This window comes from Callithrix jacchus, chromosome 6, assembly GCF_049354715.1.
Source record: "Callithrix jacchus isolate 240 chromosome 6, calJac240_pri, whole genome shotgun sequence".
Lineage (NCBI taxonomy): Eukaryota > Metazoa > Chordata > Mammalia > Primates > Cebidae > Callithrix > Callithrix jacchus.
The window spans coordinates 37,721,554-37,744,766 of NC_133507.1; the positions used below are offsets into that span (position 1 = coordinate 37,721,554).

Genomic DNA, 23,213 nt, shown 5'->3' on the forward strand with positions numbered 1-23,213 from the left:
AAATTCTAGTCTAAGATTTTCTTAAAGTTAAAAACTTTTTAAATCAACATGAAATTCTTTATATAAAGATTCAACTTTTTCTTCTGGATTGACAATGATATAAGCAAGGTTTAAAAAAGTAAGCACTTTTTCACTCAACTGAAAAACCACCTTTTCATATGTTTTTTTATTTAATATTTTTTCCCACAACTGTCTATTATGCTCTGCTAATCTAGTTATATGTCATTACTAGTGGTTAAAACAGCTTTATAGTGTATTTCAGTACCATACAAGACAAGTCCTCCTTCCAGCTTAGAGACAATGAACTTGAACTTGTTGGTTAATTGGTTAAAAGCAAGTCAGAACGCTGAAGTCAAAGTGAATACAGGCTTAAAGTCACTGAACCGTTCTTTATCTCAGTTTACCTAGCTGTATACTCAGGATGACAGCATTTATCACAGAGAGTTGTGAGAGTTAATAAAGTGAAACTCAACAGAGTGGTCAGAAAATTCCCTGACAGAGTTTAAGCAGTAAAAAATTAGTCTTTGTGATCGTCATGGCTGTTGTCAGACATTTCCTCTTACATATAAACTTTAAGATCTCTTCATTGAATCTTTCCTTCAACCCCAAACCCTCCAAAAGTAAGGATTCTAACTTTAATTGTGTTAAATACACATATTAGTTTTGAGACAATTAATATTTTTATAATAACAAGTCTCTCACATTCTAGAATATAGGTTTTTAATTTGTGTCTTCTCAGGTTTTAAAGTTTTCAGTATGACTTAATTTAATTTAATTCACATAAGACCTGCATCTTCTTTGTTAAATTCGTTCCTGTGTTTTTAAAATTAATTTTCTTATTTTGAATCTATTTTCTATTTCTTATTTCCCATTTCTAGGTCTAGATGGTTATTGCCAAAGTAGAGAAAATCATGTCATCTTGTATATTCATTCTAGAATTTTTATGTCTCTTTTTTTCTAGAAATATAATTTTATCAGCAAGAGAGATATGTGCATATCCCCTTTACCAGTATTTACATTTACTATTTCATTTTCTTATCCTTATAATCTGTCTAAACACTTTCTCTTTTTTTTTTTTTTTTTTTTTTGATACGGAGTTTCGCTCTTGTTACCCAGGCTGGAGTGCAATGGCGCGATCTCGGCTCACTGCAACCTCCGCCTCCTGGGCTCAGGCAATTCTCCTGCCTCAGCCTCCTGAGTAGCTGGGATTACAGGCACACGCCACCATGCCCAGCTAATTTTTTGTATTTTTTTTAGTAGAGACGGGGTTTCACCATGTTGACCAGGATGGTCTCGATTTCTTGACCTCGTGATCCACCCGCCTCGGCCTCCCTAAGTGTAAACACTTTCTAATGATGATGATATATCTGGTATTATCACAGAATAAGGGCAAAGGGGTGACTAAATTATCTTACAGGAAATAAGTGAAAGTCAAGCTCCCTTTACCATACAGGATCTGTCTTACCATGTAGTGAGCAGGTGATGCAAACATTACATCCACAAATGGCCAATCCTCATGATGCAATTTTCTTTAAGGCAGCATGGCTACCAATGATACTGGTCAACTAGGAGGAAGATCCCATCCAGCCCTCAAGAAGCAAAATGACCATCTCCAGGGGTATTTCATACCCCGCTGCCCCTTCCAGCTAATCTAAAGACTCTAGTTTCATATGTTTATTGCTAACTAGGGATAAAATAACTAATAAAAACTCCAAAAAGATTTCGAGATAGAGGTCTTTACCAACACAGAGATTGAATACTATGCTTTTTCTATTTTTCTCTCAGTCAGGAGGTGATTATTATAGTTTATTCACCCTCTCATTTGATCATTCAACTAGCATTTGTGAGGTCCCTATGAGGTGACAGCTATTTCAAGATCGGTTTTAAAGCAGACCAATTCCTGCTTTTGAAAGATGCAGAGTCTAGATAAGAAGTCAGATATAGACTTAAAAATGGAAATATTCTGGAACAAGTTGTACAACACAAGCAGGCATCAAGAACTGTGCAGGGTCTAGGATTTTCTCCTCCTTGCAAGCTAACAAGTTAGCTTGTTACTGTTTCATGGATGCTAGAAAAAAACATGTGCCTTCTAGACCAGAGACAAAAGACTATTATTCATAGCAAAAGCGGCAATCAGAGCTTCGCGTTCATTGGCACTGGTTCTCCATGTATCCCAAGTCCTATGGAGGTGTCATAGTGGGCCCATCATGCGGATGTCTGGACACCAGTGGGTTGCATTACAGGAAAGGAACACTGAACTTGAGGAATTCACTGCTCCTGTAGCTGGGGAAGTAAGCCCACTCTGGTTGGGTGAAGATATTACCTTATCCCTCAAGGTTGCTTGCTGCCTATGCAATAACCCTAAAAAATGACACAAGCAAAGAATGATCAGGGCCTTGCATTCTTGGCATACCTAACAGGGTCATGCAGGGATATCCACAGGTCATGGCATATATTGCATTTACCGACAGCAAGTAGAACTGCCAGGGCTAGTAAGATCTAAGTTGTCTCAGGAAAACTGATTTAATGATTTTATAACCAATCACATGGTTATTTTCTATTGCTTTATTTGTTTAACCACTGATGGTTAAACAAATGATGGTTAGCCCTGAATAGATTTATCACATAAATATTATAAATATAACTTCCAGGGAAAATCAAATGAAACACAGCTGTGGCCCACAGGATCTGGTTAAATAAGGAAGGCACGAGCTTTTTGAAAGGCAGTCGTGATTTGGAAAGTCATTGACCATAGATTAAGAAACACCTAGATTTGAGAAGTTCCTTTTCCTTGACTTCCTGGTTCTATGACTTTTCACAAATGACATAACCCTGGGCTTCCTGATGGGTACCTTGCAGGCTATTATCAAGATAAAAACAAAGCCTATGGAGCACTCTGCGCGTAGGTGCTCATTACATGGCAGATTCTGTTACTGGCATATTCAAACATAAATGGTAAGTAGAGTTTGTAAGCATCCTCCTTATTCACTTCTTGTCATTTTGAATTCAGCAATCTGTCTCTTGATTACAATGCTGTGAATTCCCTAGGAGCACTCAATTTTAGTCATCATAATTGTCTAACTGGACTCTGACTCTTTTTTCTTCTTTTTTCACCTGAATGACACATTTTCAAAGCTAGCATTCATCTTTTTAAAAAATCCATGCATAAATCAAGCAAAGACTTGATATCAAATACATATATATGCATTTTATCTATTCTTGTTTAGTTTTAATAACAAAAGTAACATGTGTAATTATTTCTTTTAATTCTAACAATGCCACAGAATTAAAGTAAAAGCAAAAATATCCTTTCCTCAGTCCCATTCTCCAAAGATAATCATTGGTGAGAGTTTGATATGTTCCTTCCCAGGTCTTTTTCTGTGCAAAGAAAGTTTAGTGTTAATAGTTCTCTTCCAATGATTATGTGAATTATGCTCAGGTGAAAGCACTGTATTATTATTATTTCTAATTACTACCTTTTGTGAGTTCGTTTTGTGAGTTCAAAGCGGCATTGAGTGTATCTGTGTGCATGTGTGAATTGGTCCTAAAAAAATGCCAGGAAAGTCCCCACAGTCTAGTGTTTTGAAAACCACCAAAGACACAGTCTTTTCCTGGAGTTTCTTTTATATTCATATAAATCTATTTCCTGGAACATAATTCAGTCTTACTTCGTTGACTTTTTATTTAGTTTTGGTCATTTCTGTGAAACGAATGGGAAGATTTTATCTTCTGTTTGTATTGATTTACAATTTATGAGTTTTAAGCTCTCTTAACACCCTGAGAAGGCAACACAGAAAACTCCATCTATGTATAGTGTGATTTACAAGTTACAAAACTCTTTCAATTGTCTGACATGCTCCTCACGATAACTCTGTGATGAATGACAAGTATTATTGTCTCAACTGGGCAATTAAGCAATGAAAGTTAAGCTATATCTTACTTTAGGTCACATAGCTAGGACTGGGCCACAAACCCTTGTCCTCTGGCTTTGTACAGAGTGCTCTCTGGCTGCTTTTCAGAGTGATTGTCTAGAAGGGTTAAGTCTTCATAGACATAGATAATTCTGCAGGAAATGTACTCACACTTTGCAGAAGACATACTTGATGCCTTTAAGAAGTAGTTTAAAAATAATAAATAAATAAGACAAGCTATATATACCTGCAGCTAATTTTTAGCTAGTTTAAGATAGATGTGTTAGTATTATTATAAATAATAGCAGGGCATTGTTATTTAGATACATCAACAATCTATATCATACCTTTTTTTTTAATCAAGTAAACCTTTGTGAGGATGAGAGAATTTAAAGCTAACTTTGAAGAGGAGAGCAACCTCATTAATTTGGATTCATTCATTTCTGGTGAGAGGAATAGCATAAGGAGGGCATATAAGAACTGAAACTTCAGCAAGACAACTTCAGAAAATAAAAAGGATTTGTTTTTTAGAGAAATCTTAGGTTTACAGAAAAATTGAGTGGAAAGTACAGAGAATACTTTCCCATAGACTCCCTTAGTCTCCTCCTCACACCCCTCACCAGACAGTTTCTCCTACATCTTCAAGCTTGATATTTTCCTTCCCAGGTCTTTTTCTATGCAAAGAAAATTTAGTGTTAATAGTTCTCTTCCAATGGTTATATGAGTTATGCTTAGGTGAAAGCACTGTATTATTATTATTATTTCTAATTGCTACCTTTTGTGAGTTCATTTTGTGAGTTCAAAGTGGCATTGAGTGTATCTGTGTGTATGTGTGAGTTAGTCCTAAAGAATGTTTTTGTTATAGTCCTAAAGATGTATTTGATATAATTTTATATTATTACAATATTATATCATTATTAACTAAAGTCCCATAATGTACATTAGGGCTCACTTTATGTTCTGTGAGTTTTATCAAATGTGTAATATCATGTATCCAGCGTAATACACTATTATACAGAATAGTTTCATTGCCCTAGAAATCCCCTGTGCTCCACCTATTCATCCTTTACTCCCTCTCATTCTTTTAATCCCTGGAAACCACTGACTTTTTTACTGTCTCCATAGTTTGACTTTTCCATAATATCTAATAGTTGGAATTATACAATATGTAGCCTTTCACATTAGCTGCTTTTACTTGGTAATATGCATCTAAATTTCCTCCATATCTTTTCCTGGCTTGATAGCTCATTTATTGTTGGTGCTGAATAATATTCTATCATCTAGATGCACCACAGTGTAGCTATTCACCTACTTGTGGATATCTTGGTCACTTCAAATTTCAGCAATTATGAATAAAGCCACTATAAACAACTATGGCCAGGTTTTCATGTGGAAATGAGTTACCTTTAGATGAATAACAAGGGGTGTAGTTGCTGGATCATATTACAAGAGTATGTCTAGTTTTATAAAGAAACTGCCAAACTGTCCTTGAAAATGGCTATATTATTTCTTATTCCCACCAGCAACAAATGAAAGTTCCTGTTGCTCCACATCCTCATCAACATTTGCTGTTGTCAGTGTTCTGGATTTTTATTGTTCTGATAGATGCATTGCAGTATCTCATTGTTATTTTAGTATGTATTTCCCTGATCACATATGATGTGGAGCATCTTTCATATGCCTGTTTCCCATCTGTATATCTTCTTTGGTGAGATGTCTGTTATGGTATTTTTCCCATTTTTAAATTGGGTTTGTTTTCTTGTTTTTTTAAAAAAATATTTTAGATAATAATTCATTATCAGATATGTTTTTTGCAAATATTCCCTGCCAGTCTGTGACTTTCTTTTTTATTTCTTAACAGTTCTTTCACAAAGCAGAAATTTTTCAGCTAATTAATCTGTTGTTTCATAAATTTTCCCTTTAGTGTTGTAGCTAAAAAGTCATCACTAAACCCAAGGTCATCTAGATTCTTTTTTATGTTATCTTTTAAGACTTTTATAGTTTTGCATTTTACATTTAGGTTTGTGGTTCACTTTGAGTTAGTTTCACTTATTTTTTGTGGGAAGTGTAAGGTCAGTGTCTAGATTCACTTTCTGCATGTGAATATCCAGCTATTCCAGCACTGCTTGTTGAAATGGCTACCTTTGCTCTGTTGTAATGTATTTGCCCCTTTGTCAAAAGTCAGTGACATACATTTATGTGGATCCATTTCAGAGCTGTGTATTCTGTTCTGTTGATCTCTCAGTCCATTCTTTTACCCTTACCACACTGTCTTGATGACAATAGGTTTATACTAAGCCCTAATGTTGAGTACAGTCCCTCCAACTTTGCTTTTCTTCTTCAATATTGTTGCTATCTGGCTCTTTAGGCTCTCTATATAAACTTTAAAATTAGTTTGTCATTATCCACAAAATACTGCTAGGATTTTGATTGGAATCTGCAGATAATTTCATTGAATCTATAGGTAAGTGGGGAACAACCAACATCTTGACAATACAGTCTTTATCTACTTATTTTTGTCTAAAGTGAACATGAAATATCTTTTCATCTATTTAGTTCTTATTTATTTCATTAGTCTTATAATTTTCCTTAAATCTCTTTTACCTATATTGTTAGATTTATACCTGTTTCTTCTTTTGTGCTAATATAAGTAGCACTGTGCTTTCAATTTCAAATTCCAATGGTTTGTTCCTGTTCTATAGGAAAGCAAGTGACGTTTTTGTATTAACATTGCAGTCTGTAACCTTACTCTAACGGCTTGTTAGTTTTGGAGACTTTTTTATTTGTTCTTTGAGATTTCTACATGGACAATCACTATGTCTATGGACACACATAGACAATTCACCTGTGAACAAAGAAAATTTTATTACTTCCTTCCCTATTTGTACACCATTTATTTCCTTTTCTTATCTTATTTTATTAAGCTACTACTTCCAATATGATGCTGAATAGGAGTGGTGAGTTCAGCCTACCTTGCCTTGTTCTTGGTCTTAGCAAAAAAGCGCCTAGTTTCTCGCCATTAAGTATATTGCCTGTATATTTTTTGGTAGTTTTTTTTTTTAATCAAGTTGAGAAAGTTCACTCTTGCTAGTATACTCAGAGTTTTTATCATGAAAGACAATTGCTTTTTAAAACCTGTTAGACTAGCCATTCTCTTTCAATCAGCCTTAAAACAACTAGTTCAGCTCTTCTTCAATTTAGTGGGTTTGTTTTTTTCACTATAGAGATAGCCTTTCCATTCTGGTGAAAAAGGATTAGGAAGAAGACATTGAGAAAAATTACATACTCAGAATAAAGAGAAGGAAATAATAAGAAGCTGAACTGAGACTGTGCTCTGTTATAGAAACTGGCCAGTGATGTTGTTGGTTTTTTTAAATTGAAAAAAAGGCATACAAATTTATTTAGCATGTATACAAGGGAGCTCTAAGAATGAAGAGCCAATTTCCAAGGAGTTATAGAAGAAACATATGTATATACCATCCTGAGGCCACAGGAAAGAATACAGATGCAGAGCATAGCCAGAACTAGGGAAATCAGGTTTAGTGGAAAGACTGGCTGAGTAAGGAAGAAGCTTGGCTGGCAAAGGTGGCCTTGTTATGTAAATGAAGCTCCCTCAATGTGATGGTAAATGTTTCATTTCAGATTTTTAAAGGCACCTCAGACTCTTACTCTGTCCTGGATGGAGTGGTGGGATGGAAAGGGGAGGGGCCATGGCTACATTAACAGAGATTCTCTACAGATGTAAATTTTTCCCACAGAAGACAGCTTGGCAACACCATTTCTGTTTGCTGGCCAAGCTGCAGCCATTTCAAAACACATCAAAGAAACATATTTGGGAGTAAAATATTTTAATTTCCTCAGTTCCCACTTTGAAACTTAAAACAGATTTCAGGCATTAAAAGCCAAGCTGATGGCTTTGGAGAGATTCAGGTTCAGAGGTTGATAGATGGAGATAGACAAAGTAGCGAAAGACAAATCAGGATAAATAGAAATGAGCAGATTTAAATATATTGTCCCATGCCTTCTTTAATTAGTATATTAGTCATGAGAATAGATCAACTCAGTTAAACAGTTGTGTCCCATTCCAGAAGGCAGCACTGCAGATGGGTTAGGCTTCTATGTGTGATGTAGACAATCAGATCCCTGATAAGAGGTATTTGTGTAGACACACAAGAAAAAAAGGTTAATGTCAGGAGCACTCAGTATAATACTAGTTTTCTAGAGTTTCTGAGGCATCTTCAGATTACAGTGGCAATCTGACAGATTCTTCTGGATTGTGGTTCAAACTAGGCGTTCAAGTGAACTTTCTGGTAAGTCCATACTTGAGCAGGCAGATACAAAGATTGTTAAAATAACAGTTGCTGTTATTTTCTCCTGAGGTTTAAATTGCCCAGAGTCAGTTTGAAGGGCCTTAAGAAAAGCATAGTTTTAATTTCTCGTGATTTCAAGTCAGAAATATTTTCTGGAAAAAAAAATTGAAAATATTAGTTTGGAGACATATAGCCAGGAGAAAAAGTCAGAATTCAGTCTAAATTGTAGCAAATAATAAAAAGAATGGACAAGAATGAAATAGAAAAAATATGGACAAGGCTAGAATCTGACAAGAGGTGTACTATAGTTTCTTTTGAAACGTAATTTTTCTCTTTCCAATCTCCCAATTTTACTAAAGACAACATCATAGCAGGACTAATTTATTTGCACAGTAAGTTTTAGTTTAATTATACTTGGTCTGATTATTTGCATAAAATGCATCAAGAATAATTATTTGCTATACAGTCTCTTTTTAAAATTGGCTTTGCTGGAACCTTTATTTAAAAATAAGGACTCTCAGATTAGGCCTTTTAAAAGCTTCAAGCCCAGCCAAGGATTCATCTATGCCTGCAGATAGTTGTATGAATTGGGTGAATTCCTCCTTCTTGAGGGCCTAAGATAATTTGGGGTTCTTGGGCCTGTCAGAAAGTGGCAATCTTTACTTACCACAGTTCAAGAACCCTGTGAAGGGCAGGATACAAGACCAGTTTTTCCAAAGGGCTTTTATGAGCTCTGTACATCAATCCCAATTCCTCAAAGCCATCTGTTCATATCTTAAAATATCATTGCAATCAAAGACTTGCTAAAATAACCAGGGTCTCCAGAGTGTCCTCTTACAGAAAAAAATAGATTATTATTGAACTTAATCAAATAACTATTACCATAAATTAAAAATACTCACAAATGGTTTTCAAATTTTGGAGAAATCAGATAGAAATATGTCTCAAATTTTGCTCACAAGAATATATTTTACTCAGTTGTTAAAAGCTATAAATAGTTCAAATGAAAACAAGGTTTTCTTGACTTTGAAAAACAAAACAAAAAGAATCAGTAATGTTTTAAACAAACAAAGTAATAAAATTATTTAAATATTCTATTAGTTCGGTCCATGCAATTAATTTCTGTTCTGCTCTATATTGAATCAGCAATTCTCATGAACACATCAGCTATCCTTGAGAGTCCTGGAAGTTTGCTTTCCATTCCAATGGCACAGTCTCCATAGTTTTTCGAAACCTGCATTCAAGAGCACCTGTCAGAATCCCTAGCCAACTTTGAACCACTTTTGAAAAAAATCAATGTAAAACAATTATCTGTGGATGACAAAAGTCTTAGAACATCCACAGTTAAAGACACAATTGCCAAGGAAATTTGGTTATTTCTGTGGCTTTCAATAATTTAACATAATTATAATTACTACTGATAACAGAGGCATATCAGAATCACAGAAATCTCATATAATTTGGAATACATACTAATAACACATTAATATAAATATAACCCAAAGAAAGTTAAACACCATTTTATATTTGGCAGGGTTTCCTATATGACTTTGCTATATCAACTAAGCTCAATATGTCTCTCTGGAACTTCTGACCTAAAAGTGAATTTTAGCTCAAAATACTGAATTTAGGATTTGATTTTGATTTGTAAAATATCAAAGGTTTTAAACACTTGATATCACAAATAGGATCACAGGTCACTATAAAATAAGTCATTTACTTAGGCAAAATGATAATTCAAACATTTCAAAGGAGCAGAAACCTTTACTCTTTGGTAGAGAGGAGACTCGCTTTCCCAAACATTAAAACCTGATAAAGATAGCTTGAGGCCAACAAGAACCCTGTTGTTGGCAGCAAAATCTTTCTCTCCCCCAGTTTTTTTTTTTTTTTGGTAGTTTACCCAAAAGATAAAAATATTTTACTATTTTTCAATATTATGTAAAAATCTTCTTTAAGACAGAAAAACCACTTTTTTACTTTTGTAGAGTATATTATTAATGCTAAAGCTATTTTTAATAAAACCTTATGAATAAATATGATTTTAATCAATTGAGCCATAAGGTAAGATTTTCATAAACTCTTTATATTTTTATGATTTTTTTATTGAAAAGTAAATCCATGCTCCAACAAAACCCTGTGATTCTAACACAGAGGCCTAGATTCTGGCATTACATCAGTGTGCTATTTATTTTAATGTTTAATTTATAGAAAAACTGAAAATATCCATTTAAATTATAGCTAATGCTCACGCATAGAATTTTTAATAAGATTAATCTTTCTTAAACCTTTTACAACTTGTTTAAACCTTTAGTTTTCTTTTTTAACTTAAAACAATCCTTGAACATTTTTAAACTAGACAAAATTAATTTTCCTTTAATAAAAACCATATTCCTAGGCCTTCTTGTAACTTTATAAAAAATACATTTTACCTTTTTAATGTGTTTTGTATTTAGTAGTTTTAATTAATATGTATTAATTGTACTGTTAATTCTTAATGGCTCATTTTTAGTAAAAAACTTAGTAGGTAAGCAATTTAAATATGTACCAGGTGCAGAGCTCAGAGCAAAGAACAATGCCTAGAACTAGGCTTCATCATATCCTAATGGCTCAAATCTAAGAACATAAGTTTATAGGCAAGTTAAGCAAGTGTCAGAAACAAAGTTCTATATCTTTTTTTTTTTTTTGAGACAGAGTCTCGCACTGTCTCCCAGGCTGGAGTGCAGTGGTGCCATCTCGGCTCACTGCAACCTCCGCCTCCCGGGTTCAGGCAATTCTCCTGTCTCAGCCTCACACGTAGCTGAGAGTGCAGGTGTGCACCACCACACCCGGCTAATTTTTATATTTTTAGTATATATATAAATATATACTAAAAATATAAATATATTTTTATATTTATATATATAAATTTATATATATATTTATATATGTATTTAAATATATAAATATATATTTTTAGTATATATATATTTGTTAGCCAGGATGGTCTTGATCTCCTGACCTTGTGATCTGCCCGCTTCAGCCTCCCAAAGTGATGGGTTACAGGCATGAGCCACTGTGCTGGGCCCAAAGTTCTGTATCTTAAAACACCTATCAGAGACTAATTTAGTCCAAATGTCTTAATTCTGAAGACATTGCTATTTTATTTTACCAATAATTTTTAAACTATCTTTTTAAAATCAAAGATTACTAAAACCATATGAACTTGAAAGGCATTTGGCTTATTTGCTTAACTTATGAGTAAGTCAGTTGGATACCCACACAGGCCAGTGTGTTTGACATTGGTAAGGAATAAGGATAAAAATGATTCAACAGCAGTATTTGTGATGACAAAGAGAGAGCTAGCTAGCAACCAGAAGTATGCAGTAGGTGGCACATTTTCAATTCAAAAATATGAATGAAAACATTTTACTCTGTAAATGGAGACAAATGCTTCATATCCCAGAGATACCATGAAAAACAAATACCTACATTTGAGTGAAGTATGTTTGTAGGTAGTTTAAAAAAATAAGAAGTCAAAAAGTTCTCGAATTGGGGTTAGGAGAAGAGCTGGCACAGCAGAGGTGAAGGTGTCCTGTCCACATCTTCTTGGCCTTATCATTTTAGTTTAGTTAAGTAGAAACCTAGCTGCCAATATCCTATCTTTTTAAATCGCTAATGATAGACAACAAGAGCTGATGTGAAAAATGCTTCAGTTCCCAAAGTCCTTGAGTAGGTAACTCTAAGTCACACGTTCTGTACCAACTTCAAGGTTCTTAGCCCACCATAGCAAAACAGTGTGAGTGGCTTACAGCACACCCTTACTGGCTGCCTTCTCTTCCTCATTTCACTTGCCCACTTCTGTAACCGTGTTTTTTTGGACCAACTTCCACTTAAACGACTTGCACTGAAATCCTTGTCTCAAGGTCAGTTTCTAAAGAAACCCAAGCCAGGACAGTTGTTGGTTATGTTTTTTCCCTTTGGTCACTAATGCCACCTCTTTCAGGCCCTCTTGAAAGTTCTCCCTTTATTTGACCTGGGATCTATCATTCTCATCCTGCAGTTGCCAGGTCACTATAGTCAGAGAATGTCATCTGATAAATCCTTCACAATACAGAGGAAATTTGTTAAATGTGGTATTAACTCTCCAAATGTGTTTACATTTTTAAGAGGACCATTGGGGAAAGAACTCAGAGGAGTGAATACCTAATTGTAACATTTCAGGCTTGGTATTGCTGGTACAAAGAAGATTATTTTGAACAGGCCTTCTCACATCCATTACTTATGACTCTGGAACTTATTGGACTATTTGGAAGAAAAAGAGCAGATAAACTAGTCACTTTTTTTTTTTTTTTTTTTTTTTGAGACAGTCTTGCTCTGTCACCCAGGCTGGGATGCAGTGGCATGATCTCAGCTCACTGCAACTTCCACCTCCCGGGTTCAAGCAAGTCTCTCCCTCAGCCTCCTGAGTAGCTGAGATTACAGGCACCTGCCAACACATCCAGCTTAGTTTTGTATTTTTAGTAGAGATGGGGTTTCACCATCTTGGCCAGGCTTGTCCTGAACTCCTGACCTCGTGATCCGTGCTCCTCGGCCTCCCAAAGTGCTGGGATTACAGGCACGAGCCACCATGCCTGGCCAAACTAGTTACTCTTTAATGACAAGTCAAATCTGGAAATTAGGTAGAAAGGCAGTAGAAGGGTAATTTGAAGGAAAGCCAAGATATTTAGCATAAAGTAGCAAAAAGAATAACTAGCATATTCATGGATTCTATAACACTTTTCTCTACATTTTAACATCTCTGAAATCAGAATGCATATCACAATCAATAACATCTCTTAATTGCTGTTGCCATGTGGCAATCACAACATCTTTGTCATTGCCTGTGATGTGAAACTGGCATGTTGTCACTTCAATTGAATTATGTGCACTGTTGGTGCAACATATGTTGATCTTAATTGCTGTTTAAAATGTCATCAAAATGTAACACTATGATTTAGGATTGAAACAAATAGTTATCATGTATGCAGAATGGGATGAGAACAAATCAGCAGGGTACAAATTTGATATTTGTGAAGCAACTATTTGTTACCAGATGGATGACCCTAAATTTCAAGTTTTCTTGGAAAGCAACAGTAACATGCTTTATAGGATGTAAGAAAGGAAAATGCTCACCAGGAGATAAAGTTGTATTATATTTTGTTACTGAAATTCATGCAAAAAAAAAAAGATTGCCTGCCATACACAAAGCAACAGTAGCAAGAGAAATTGCTAAATTTCTCATAATAGATGAAAGAAATCTCAGCACAATAAGAGGCCTGGAGTGAATGATTCATGCATTGTACAGTATTATCATTAAGATGTACAGCATCAATTTATCAGAAACATCCTGCTGACTAAACAGAATACACTTAACTTCCAGCAGGATGCAAGTGAGGAAAAATGATAATATGTGTTTACTCAAAGAGGTAATGCTATACATAAGGGAGTGGTTTTCCTTGGCAAGACTTAAAATTATACTGCCAATATAAAAGCATCTTTAAGGAGGCCAAGATTAGGAATTTGGGGTATCAAGAGCAGCATATCACTGTGATCTTATGCCTAACTGCTGATTGCTGAAGTTGCCGCCATATTTAATTTATGTAACTATAAAACAATGTCTAAGAATAAGAACTTTTTTAAAGGTATTATTGAGAGTGAACCACAATAGCAGATGGATAATGGCTGAGGTGACAGAAAACTGATTAGATGTCTTCTGGAAGAGACATCTGAGAATCTACCATATATTCTAGTTCTCAATGATTCCACAGACATCTGCCAGAAAAGTTAAATAGGAATCTCATCTATTAGTGATGCGGCTGTAAATCATGAAGGTATGACTAGACTATTACAGCTCTTCAGCATTTCAGTCAACAAACCATTTAACCATATGTAGAAAAAATAAGAGTCCTGGTTCTTGTCTGAAACCTTCTACTGAGAAATTTTGGAAGGATCAAGAAAGTGCCAGCGTCAAACTTACAAAATGGAGACAGTAATTGTGCACACTCTACAGAAATATGCATCACTGACATTCTTGATGGCCCAGAAGACATTATTTTATGGAAAAATATGGGTGCCAATGAATCTAAGTTTAAAAGAGATTCAGAAAAATTGAACTCTAAAGAGAAGTCATTTTAGGAAGACATTAGCCAACTTATTACACGTATACTTCCCCTTTCATATATGTATACAGTACTGATGTATTAGTAAATATCTATATCTCAACAAATTTAAAGTGATTGAAGTCATTCAGAGCATGTATTCTGGTTAAAATTGAATTATGCTAAAAATTCGCAAAAAGGAAAAGATAAATAGAAAATCCTTATGTTTTGAAATTAACCAATACATTTCTAAATAAGCCACCTTAGGACAAAGATGAAAACTTGAGGGAAGTTAGATGATTGAAAAGAAGGAAAATTCTATCAATATCCATATAATGTATGATTTGTGTATGCAGAAAATTCAAAATAAGCCACAGATAAAAAATTTAGAATTGGTAAGAGATGTTACAAAAGCATTAGAATCAGAGTTTAGCAAGGTTGCTGGATTCATAATCAATTATATTTCTATAGAACAGCAAAAACAGTGAAGAAAAAGATATTTATCCTAATATCAAAAATACCAAACTACATAGAAATAAACCTAATGAAACATGTAAAATTATAATGTTTAATAGAGACACATTAAAGAAGACATAAATAAATAGATTAGAACATAAGAATAAAGATGCCATATCTCCCTAAAATTTATCTAAATATTTAATGCCATGCAAATTCTCAACCAGGATGTGTGTGTGTGTGTGTGTGTGTGTGTGTGTGTGTGTGAGAGAGAGAGAGAGAGAGAGAGAAAGAGAGAGGGGGAGACTTGATAAGTTGATTCTAAAATGTAAACAGAAATACAAATATTCTACTTGACCTCAAGACTTAACTATAAAGCTGTAGTTAAAAAAAAACAAAAAGCTAATCTATTGATGAAGCAGAGATAGAAACATAGGTTCTGGAATGGAGTCCAGAAACAAGCCCACCCACAAATGAACACTTGATTTATGACTGAGTTGGCCCAGCAGAGCAGTGGTGAAAGAATGAGATGTTCAGTAAATGTTATTGAAATTTGGTAGACATATGGAAAAAAGTGAAAGAAAACTATCATTATTAACAAGCTCAAAATTAATTACAATAAATGGTGCAAAACCACAAAGAAAAATCTCCATGCCCACAGCTTAGAGAAAGATTTCTTAAATCATAAGAAGCATAAAGGAAAAGACTAATAAATGATTTTATTAAAATTTAAAACCTCTTCATTGACACTAGAAGATAGGGACAAGACAAGCCAGAGAGTAGAAGGTGTTTGCAATACATCTGCATGAGAAACTGATACCCTACAGAAAATGAGCAGCTTCTCTTTCTCTGGCATGCTTCTTCCTTCCCCCCACCAACACATACTTAAGGGTTTGTTTTGTTTTTATTTTGAGGTTCATATACTTGGTAACTGCTGAAAGGTGAATATGAGTTATGGCTTTGATACTTAGGAAAATAGAAGTGCTCATCTGGTACTGAATCTATAATGATCAATTTTCCCTAAGATGTCTTTTTCTCATGTGTTTAAGTGGGGGACTTAGGAAAAATGCCAAAGGAAAGTAAAAAGATATCCTAGATAAAAACAGTGGTGATTCCTGGCTCTTAACAAAGAAGAAAAAGTGAGTAATTTAACTTTACAAAGAATGGGGGAAACTGAATCTGAACAGGAAGGTAGAAGAAGTGCAAGTAAGGAAGGAAAATGAAGAAAGCGTCAACACAACTGAGAAATGTTGAAAGGTGGGGCCTAAATGATCGGCATAGAAATACTCCAGTAACAGTGAGAAAAACAGGCGAATAATAGTAATTCTTGGGTTCTTAGAGGAACTCTAAAAAACAAGAGGATCCTCGTCTTAAATGGCAAGAGTTTTCAAGTTTACATGAATAACAGAGCTTCTCAAATTGGCCCTGGGAGAAGCCCTTTATTTTTAACTATGGAATAATATTAAAATAAATCGAAGGCAAAATGAGAAAACATAGCTTTTTTTGGAGAGTTGAATATAGGTTGCATGAAAATAAAATCAACACATGGGAAAATTAACTGTGGGAACAAGTTCTAACTAGAGAGAATCTGAAATTGTTGACATGCAGAAATTTAAAATAATTGGTATCCCCGCTTCATAACTAGAATCGTTTGTTATGATGCAGGTATTTATTTCTTTACCTTCCGAGTTTCAGTCAATTTATTGTTGTTGTTTTCACTTGGAGACTTCTGATTTCAAGAGAAAAAAGAAAGAGTTTGGAATACTGTATAATATGTAAGAGCAGGAATTCAGATAGCTTGTGTTTACTCTTGTGTTACAAATAGAAGTGGTAATTAACATACATCATTTAATAAAACAATAGAAGTGGTGATGAACATACCACTTTAATAAAATTGTGGCAGCAAAGCCAAAAAAATTTTTAGAACCAATAACCTTATTTTTTCCCTTGAAAAATCTTCTAGTTTATATCTGTATAATCTACTTTTTGTTTGTTAATTTTCCACTTTGTGGTTTTTGTTTTACTTTTTCTGCTGCTAATCTTTTGGTCATTTCATAAATATTAGCACCAGTTTCAGAGAGGAGAGCCGAGAGAAACTAAATAAATGCATTTTTCTACTGTGCTTCCTGTTAATCCTGCCCTGAAAAAAGTCAGGAACAAAGAAATTTAATACTATTGACTAAAATGATGATGTTTTTCAGATCAGTCCAATAGAGTAAGTTTAGAAAACTCAGCTACCAAGGCCTTGCAGGCAAGGTAAATGAGTGCTTGGGACACTCACAGACAAGGTAACTGAGTGCTTGGGACACGCATTGGTGGGCACACACTTTCTCCAAAGGGATTCCAGTATTCCAACTTATGCAAAGTAACTGATGGCTGAATTAGGCCCACAGGCAGCCAGTTTACAGTATCTGCATCATTAAACTTGACAATAAAAGATGTATATCCTTAGCTGTCACAAAAATATAGTTGATGAAACAATGTATGATATAGTTTCACTCTAGTATACTAATGAAGTTATGAGCTAGTTGACACGAACAGTACCAAATAGTGACAGAAACAAATGCTTTAATCAAACCATAACACACAAGTAACAAGTGAAAAATTGAGGCCACTGGGTCATGATAATTTATAGAAAAGTAACTTTCGTGTAAAACCTCCTGAACTTTGGGAGGCTGAGGTGGGCAGATCACCTGAGGTCAGGAGTTCGAGACCAGCCTGATCAACATGGAGAAAACCCGTCTCTACTAAAAACACAAAATTAGCCGAGCATGGTGGCACAGGCCTGTAGTCCCAGCTACTCGGGAGGCTGAGGCAGCAGAATCGCTTAAACCCAAGAGGCAGAGGTTGTAGTGAGCCAAGATCTCACCATTGCACCCTAGCCTACGCAACAAGAGCAAAACTCTGTCTCAAAAACAAAACAAAACAAACAAACAAAAATCCTGCCTGAAACTTAAATTGACCCTCCTAAATGTGTGTTCAGGATCTTTCCTAAAAAGATGCTCAAGAAACACTTTTCATTGTTAAAAGTTATTTTTGAGGACAAAGAGATAAATATTCTCTTTAGGGGTGTGTGTTTACAGTATAAGTTTCTGTAGCTTTCTAATGTAACAGATTATTGGAACAAATCCTAAATAATTTTACATATTTATTGAGAGATTGTTGTTGATTTTCAAGAGGTGATATTTTCTTATGATGCATATATTTACGCTTTCATGTTAATTATTTTTGCTCATTGTTTTTTTTCAGGGAAAATTTCATGGAAATCCAATGCATGTAGCTGTGGTTATTTCGAACTGTTTAAGGGAAGAGAGGAGAATATTGGCCGCAGCCAATATGCCTGTCCAGGTAATATTTTCTGAGATCTTGTTAACACTTTGAACTCAATTTTTCTGATAGAAATTTTTCTGAAACAGAAATTCTCATCTTTGGCAGGGTACAGTGGCTCACACATGTAATCTTAACACTTTGAGGGATCAAAGTGGCAGGATCACTTAAAGCCAAGCATTTGAGACTAGTCTAGGCAATGTAGGAAGACCCTGTCTCCACACACACACACACACACAAAATAAAAATTAGCTGGGTATGGTGACACATACCTATAGTCCTAGCTCTGTGGAGGCTAAGACAGGAGGATTACTTGAGCCCAGCAGTTCAAGGCTGCAGTGAGCTATGTTCATACCACATAATCCACCCTGTCTCTTATAAAGGAAGAAAGGAAGCAAGTAAGGGAGGGAGGGAAGCAGGAAGGGAGGGAAGCAGGGAGGGAGGGAGGGAGGGAGACATTTTTAAAGAATCTTTCCAGCCTCTTTCACTTATGTTAGTGGTGCCACCAACCTTCCAGTCACTTGGAATAAAGCTCTTAAGGGTCATCTTTGAGTAGTTCCTTTTCTCCACCCCCATGCTAAGACAATTACCAAGTTTCTCCAGAGTGTATGCCTGGAATCCTAGCTATACATCCTTTCCTGTTTGTCCTGGCCACACTCTGTTCTAGGGTCCTACAATATCAGCCTAGGAATACAGTAATCACCTCCAAGCTGAATTCCTGTCATTCCCACTCTGCCTCTCCCCGAATATTTCTCTCACAGCCTGGTCTTGCTCTATACCCTTCAGTAGCTTCCATTTCCTTCCTCACAGGCTAAACCAGTCCATGAGCAGGAATTTCATCTTACAGAAGCTCCACAAATTCTTGCTTGTTAATTGCATGAATGTTGGACTCCATGTTTGGGTCCCCTTCCACAAACATTCCCTTTGTGGAAGCTGTTTTTCTCTATCCTGGATTTCCCCTCTGGAGTCCCCTTCCACACTTTCTCATGGAAGCCTGTCTTGCCTTCCTAAACTCCATCTCTCTCTATTCCCTTCCACTCACAGCTTCAGTGGAAGCTGCTTTCCTCTCCTGGATTCCATCTTTCTGGATTCTCTCACTCTGTGTGAGAGTTAGCTGTTTCTTTCTCTCTCCTTCTCCTCTTTCTCTCTCTAAATAAATCACTTTCTACAAACACAAACAAAAACAAAACAAAACAAAAAAATTGTGTAAATGTACTTTACCCTAACATATTAGATTATATTTTATCCCATTTTCCTGGATGAATTCAGAGTCCTCACTGAAGACAAGTAGAGGAGTCAATGCAATCTTTAATGAGTATTCTTTTCAGTTAATCCTTACAGAAAGGAAAGACTAATATGTAAATAATTTTCCAAGTGACATCCTCCATAATTTAATAAATTATCCATTATATTTATTTTTGAAAGTCTAACAAAAGTATATTTTCATTTTTTTATTTTTTCTTGAGATAGAATCTTGTTCTGTCGCCCAGCTGGAGTACAGGGGCGTGATCTCGGCTCACTGCAGCCTCTGCCTCCCAGGTTCAAGCAATTCTCCTGCCTCAGCCTCCCAAGTAACTTAGATTACAGGCGCCCGCCACACCTGGCTAGTTATTGTATTTTTAGTAGAGACAGGGTTTCACCACATGGCCTAGGTTGGTCTCAAATTCCTGACCTCAAGTGATCATCTCACCTTGGCCTCCCAAAGTGCTGGGATTACAGGTGTGAGCCACCACGTGTGGCCAAAAGAGTCTTTTTTTAACTCAAAAAATTCTCCTGGTTTGTCATTGTCAGGTTATGGCTGTTTTGGGAGGACTTTGAAGTTGTAACAACTTTATTTTTTAGATGAAGAAGGATGGTATTTTTATTTAATTTTAAAGCTATAGCAAGTTTCTAAAGTACATACAGTTTGATTCACCGCCTTTGGGGTAAAATTCAAGATACTTTTACAAATATAAGGTATTCTCAGATGTATTCTCAGCTGTCCTTTTTTTTACCTCTCTTATCTCTAGGTATTCGTCTGTGCATGTGTGTGTGCATGTACAAGTGTTCTCTTCAAATGTCAGTTATCAGTCAAAACATTTTTCTGAGTATATGCTCATCAACGTCACTCTGAAAATAATTTGCCAGTACCACTCACTACCACAAAAGAAGCACTGCTCACTAAATTTCAACTAGGTAGACAAATAATGGAGGCTGAAGTGGGAGAAAGAGTATTTTATAAAGGCTTTGCCAATTGGAAGGGTGTGGTATAGTTGAAGAATATCTGATTAAGAGTCAAGGACATGGGTTCTACTTGAGGTTACTGCACTGAATTTACTGCAGATTTTAGTTATCAACCTTTCTAATCATAGCTCCCCACCCAGCTTAAGATTAAGGGGCTGCTTACATCTCGAACTCTCATCTCTAATATAGAACTTCTTATCTAAGGAACACACTCAGTGTCATTATTAGAGTAGCTAAGACGCTGTGCTTGGAGAAACTGTCTTTTTGCTTAACAGGCTAACATTTTTACATTTTCTTTCATAAACTCCCTTTGTTCTAGAGTAAAAACAAATCTCATTGCAGCAGATTCAACATCCCCAATTCTAAATTTAGGCCCAATTTAATGTAGTTTCATTATGCCATTTAAAAAATTACATATATTGGTTTTATATGATTTCAAAAGTTATATCGATGTTATAGAGAGAGACAAAATTTTAAAAATCATTGAATTATCTCTAATTGTGATCTCAAATTGTCTCTGAATATCACTATTTAGAGATAACACATTGATAAGATTTCCGTGCATATGTTCTTCCACTCACATGTACTTGAGTTTACATATCTATACATCTATCCATACATTTTCAGGTGTATTTATACATACATGCATATACATGTTCGAGCAATAGATATCACATATATATTTATGTTTATTTATATTTATATTTATATATGGTGGGGTTTTTTTCTTTCTTTTTTTTTTAGAAACAGAATTTCATTCTGTTGCCCAGGCTGAAGTGCAGTGACACAATCTTGGCTCACTGCAACCTCCGCCTCCTTAGTTCAAGCAGTTCTGCCTCTGCCTCCCAAGTACCTGGGACCACAGGTGCATGCCACCATGCCCAGCTAATTTTTGTATTCTAGTAGAGATGGGGTTTCACCATGTTTCCCAGGCCGGTCTCGAGCTCCTGAGCTCAAGCAATCCACCCACCCCTGCCTCCCAAAGTTCTAGGATTATAGGTACGAGCCACTACACCCAGCCTATATATGGTATTTTTATAATCTCCTCTAGTCTTCAAATTTTAACACTTTAAATTTTTTGTCATTAAATAGTTTTCTACAGCATGATCTTTTTAATGGCTGCAGAGTATTCATATCACATTGATCCAGACGTCAGTTCAAATTGTGTGCTGTATGTATTGCATTTATCATAAACCTTTTCAAAACCAGTGAAATTTCAAGACACTCTTTTTCCAGGGGCCTCTAGAGAAATCCTTACAAAATTCTTCAGTTTCAGAAAGACAGAGGAGTGTGGAACACAAAGTGGCTGCCATTAAAAACAGTGTGCAGGTAAGTGACCTTATACAGATACCTAGGAAGGCTGGCTACAGTTCCCAAATAACTATGCATCATTCTCTCATGTGCTCAAAGTTCATGTATATAGAAGTCATAGGGCAATTTGTTAATAAGATAAATATCTCTCACATACTGTGTTTATATAAGAATATTTCTTTATGGGAAACATTTTAACTTCAACTTGAACTTCTTTCATATGGGGCTATTCAGGTGATCTATTTGTTCTTGAATGAGCTTTGCCAATTTGTATTTTTCAAGAAATGTGTCCACTGATCTAAGTTGTTTTACTGGCATAAAGTTGTTCATGTTTATTGTCATTTGAATATCTGTAGAATCTGTAATAATGTCACCTCTCTTATTTAATATAGATGAATTTTATTTTCTCTCTCTTTTTTTTTTGAAATGGAGTCTTGTATTGTTGCTAGGCTGGAGTACAGTGGTGCGATCTCAACTCACTGCAACCTCCACCTCCTGAGTTCAAGCAATTCTCCTGCCTCAGCCTCCCAAATAGCTGGGACTACAGGCTTGCACCACCACGCCCAGCTAATTTTTGTATTTTTAGTAAAAGTGGATTTTCACCATGTTGGCCAGGATGGTCTTGATCTCTTGACCTTATGATCTGCCTGCCTCAGCCTCCCAAAGTGCTGGGATTACAGGTGTGAGTCACCGTGCTCAGCTTTGTTTTCTCTTTTTTTCCCTAATCAGTCTATCTAGAGATTTATCAATTTTATTGATCTAGTGAAGATGCCTTAAATAAGACTTTCTGTCTTTAAAATAGGATGTATATAAAATAGAATGGTAATTTCCTTTCAAAAACTTACATAGCATTCATTTCCTTGCCATTTATAAAAATAATAATTCCATAAAAATAAATAAACTATAAATCATTGTCCCAGCCTCTGATTCCAGGAAACCTGGCCTGACTTTCAGGCAAAGCAGTGCTTTTCAATCAGTGTAATTCTCCCACTTATACCATAACCTCAGTTTCTCTATGGAATGTTTGGAATGTAGCTCTCAGATCATTCAGAGAGCTTTTGAAGAATGTCACTGGGTATTTTCACCTTTTACAATTACTGATGACAATATAATCTAGAAGCCCTTTAATTACTTACCATAGAATTGACTCTTCAGAGTTCTGGTATTAGTTTAATATGCTTTTTATTAGAAGATTCTGCAAGATAGTGCCTTCTTTCAGCTTTTAATTAATTTTGAGATCAAAAGACGGAACCACAGTATATCTCTGCTTTAAAGCGATCATATTTTATTTTGGTTCATTTTCTCATGTGTGTGGGTTCCATGACTTTAGTAGCCCAGAGTCTTCCATGGGACTTAGTTCTGCAGAAACTTAGCATCAAAGTGAAATGCTACAAGTGGTATTGGGGTATAGTGAAAAGAAGGAGTAAAGACTGAAGCTAGACCAGACTAGATTTGAATGCTAGCTCGAGCATGTATTATTGTATGACTTTGAGCCTCAGTTTCCTCACAGAAAAAATGAAAATTGTTTACTTTGCAGGTAGCTGAAAGGATAATCTATG

General features: G+C 35.4%; 1 protein-coding gene across 9 annotated transcripts in view; it reads left to right on the top strand.

Moving 5' to 3' along the window:
* STAT4 (signal transducer and activator of transcription 4) overlaps positions 1 to 23,213 on the top strand; it is a 113,698-nt gene that overhangs the window by 55,743 nt on the left and 34,742 nt on the right. For 5 of the 9 annotated variants that reach the window (XM_035304214.3, XM_035304222.3, XM_035304221.3 and 2 more), the window contains exons 4-5: positions 18,043 to 18,141; positions 21,565 to 21,672. In XM_035304214.3, coding sequence (XP_035160105.1) covers positions 18,043 to 18,141; positions 21,565 to 21,672 — 207 coding nt within the window. The remainder of the gene's footprint in view (positions 1 to 18,042; positions 18,142 to 21,564; positions 21,673 to 23,213) is intronic. The other 4 variants (XM_035304216.3, XM_035304220.3, XM_078327074.1 and 1 more) reach the window with 1 other exon arrangement.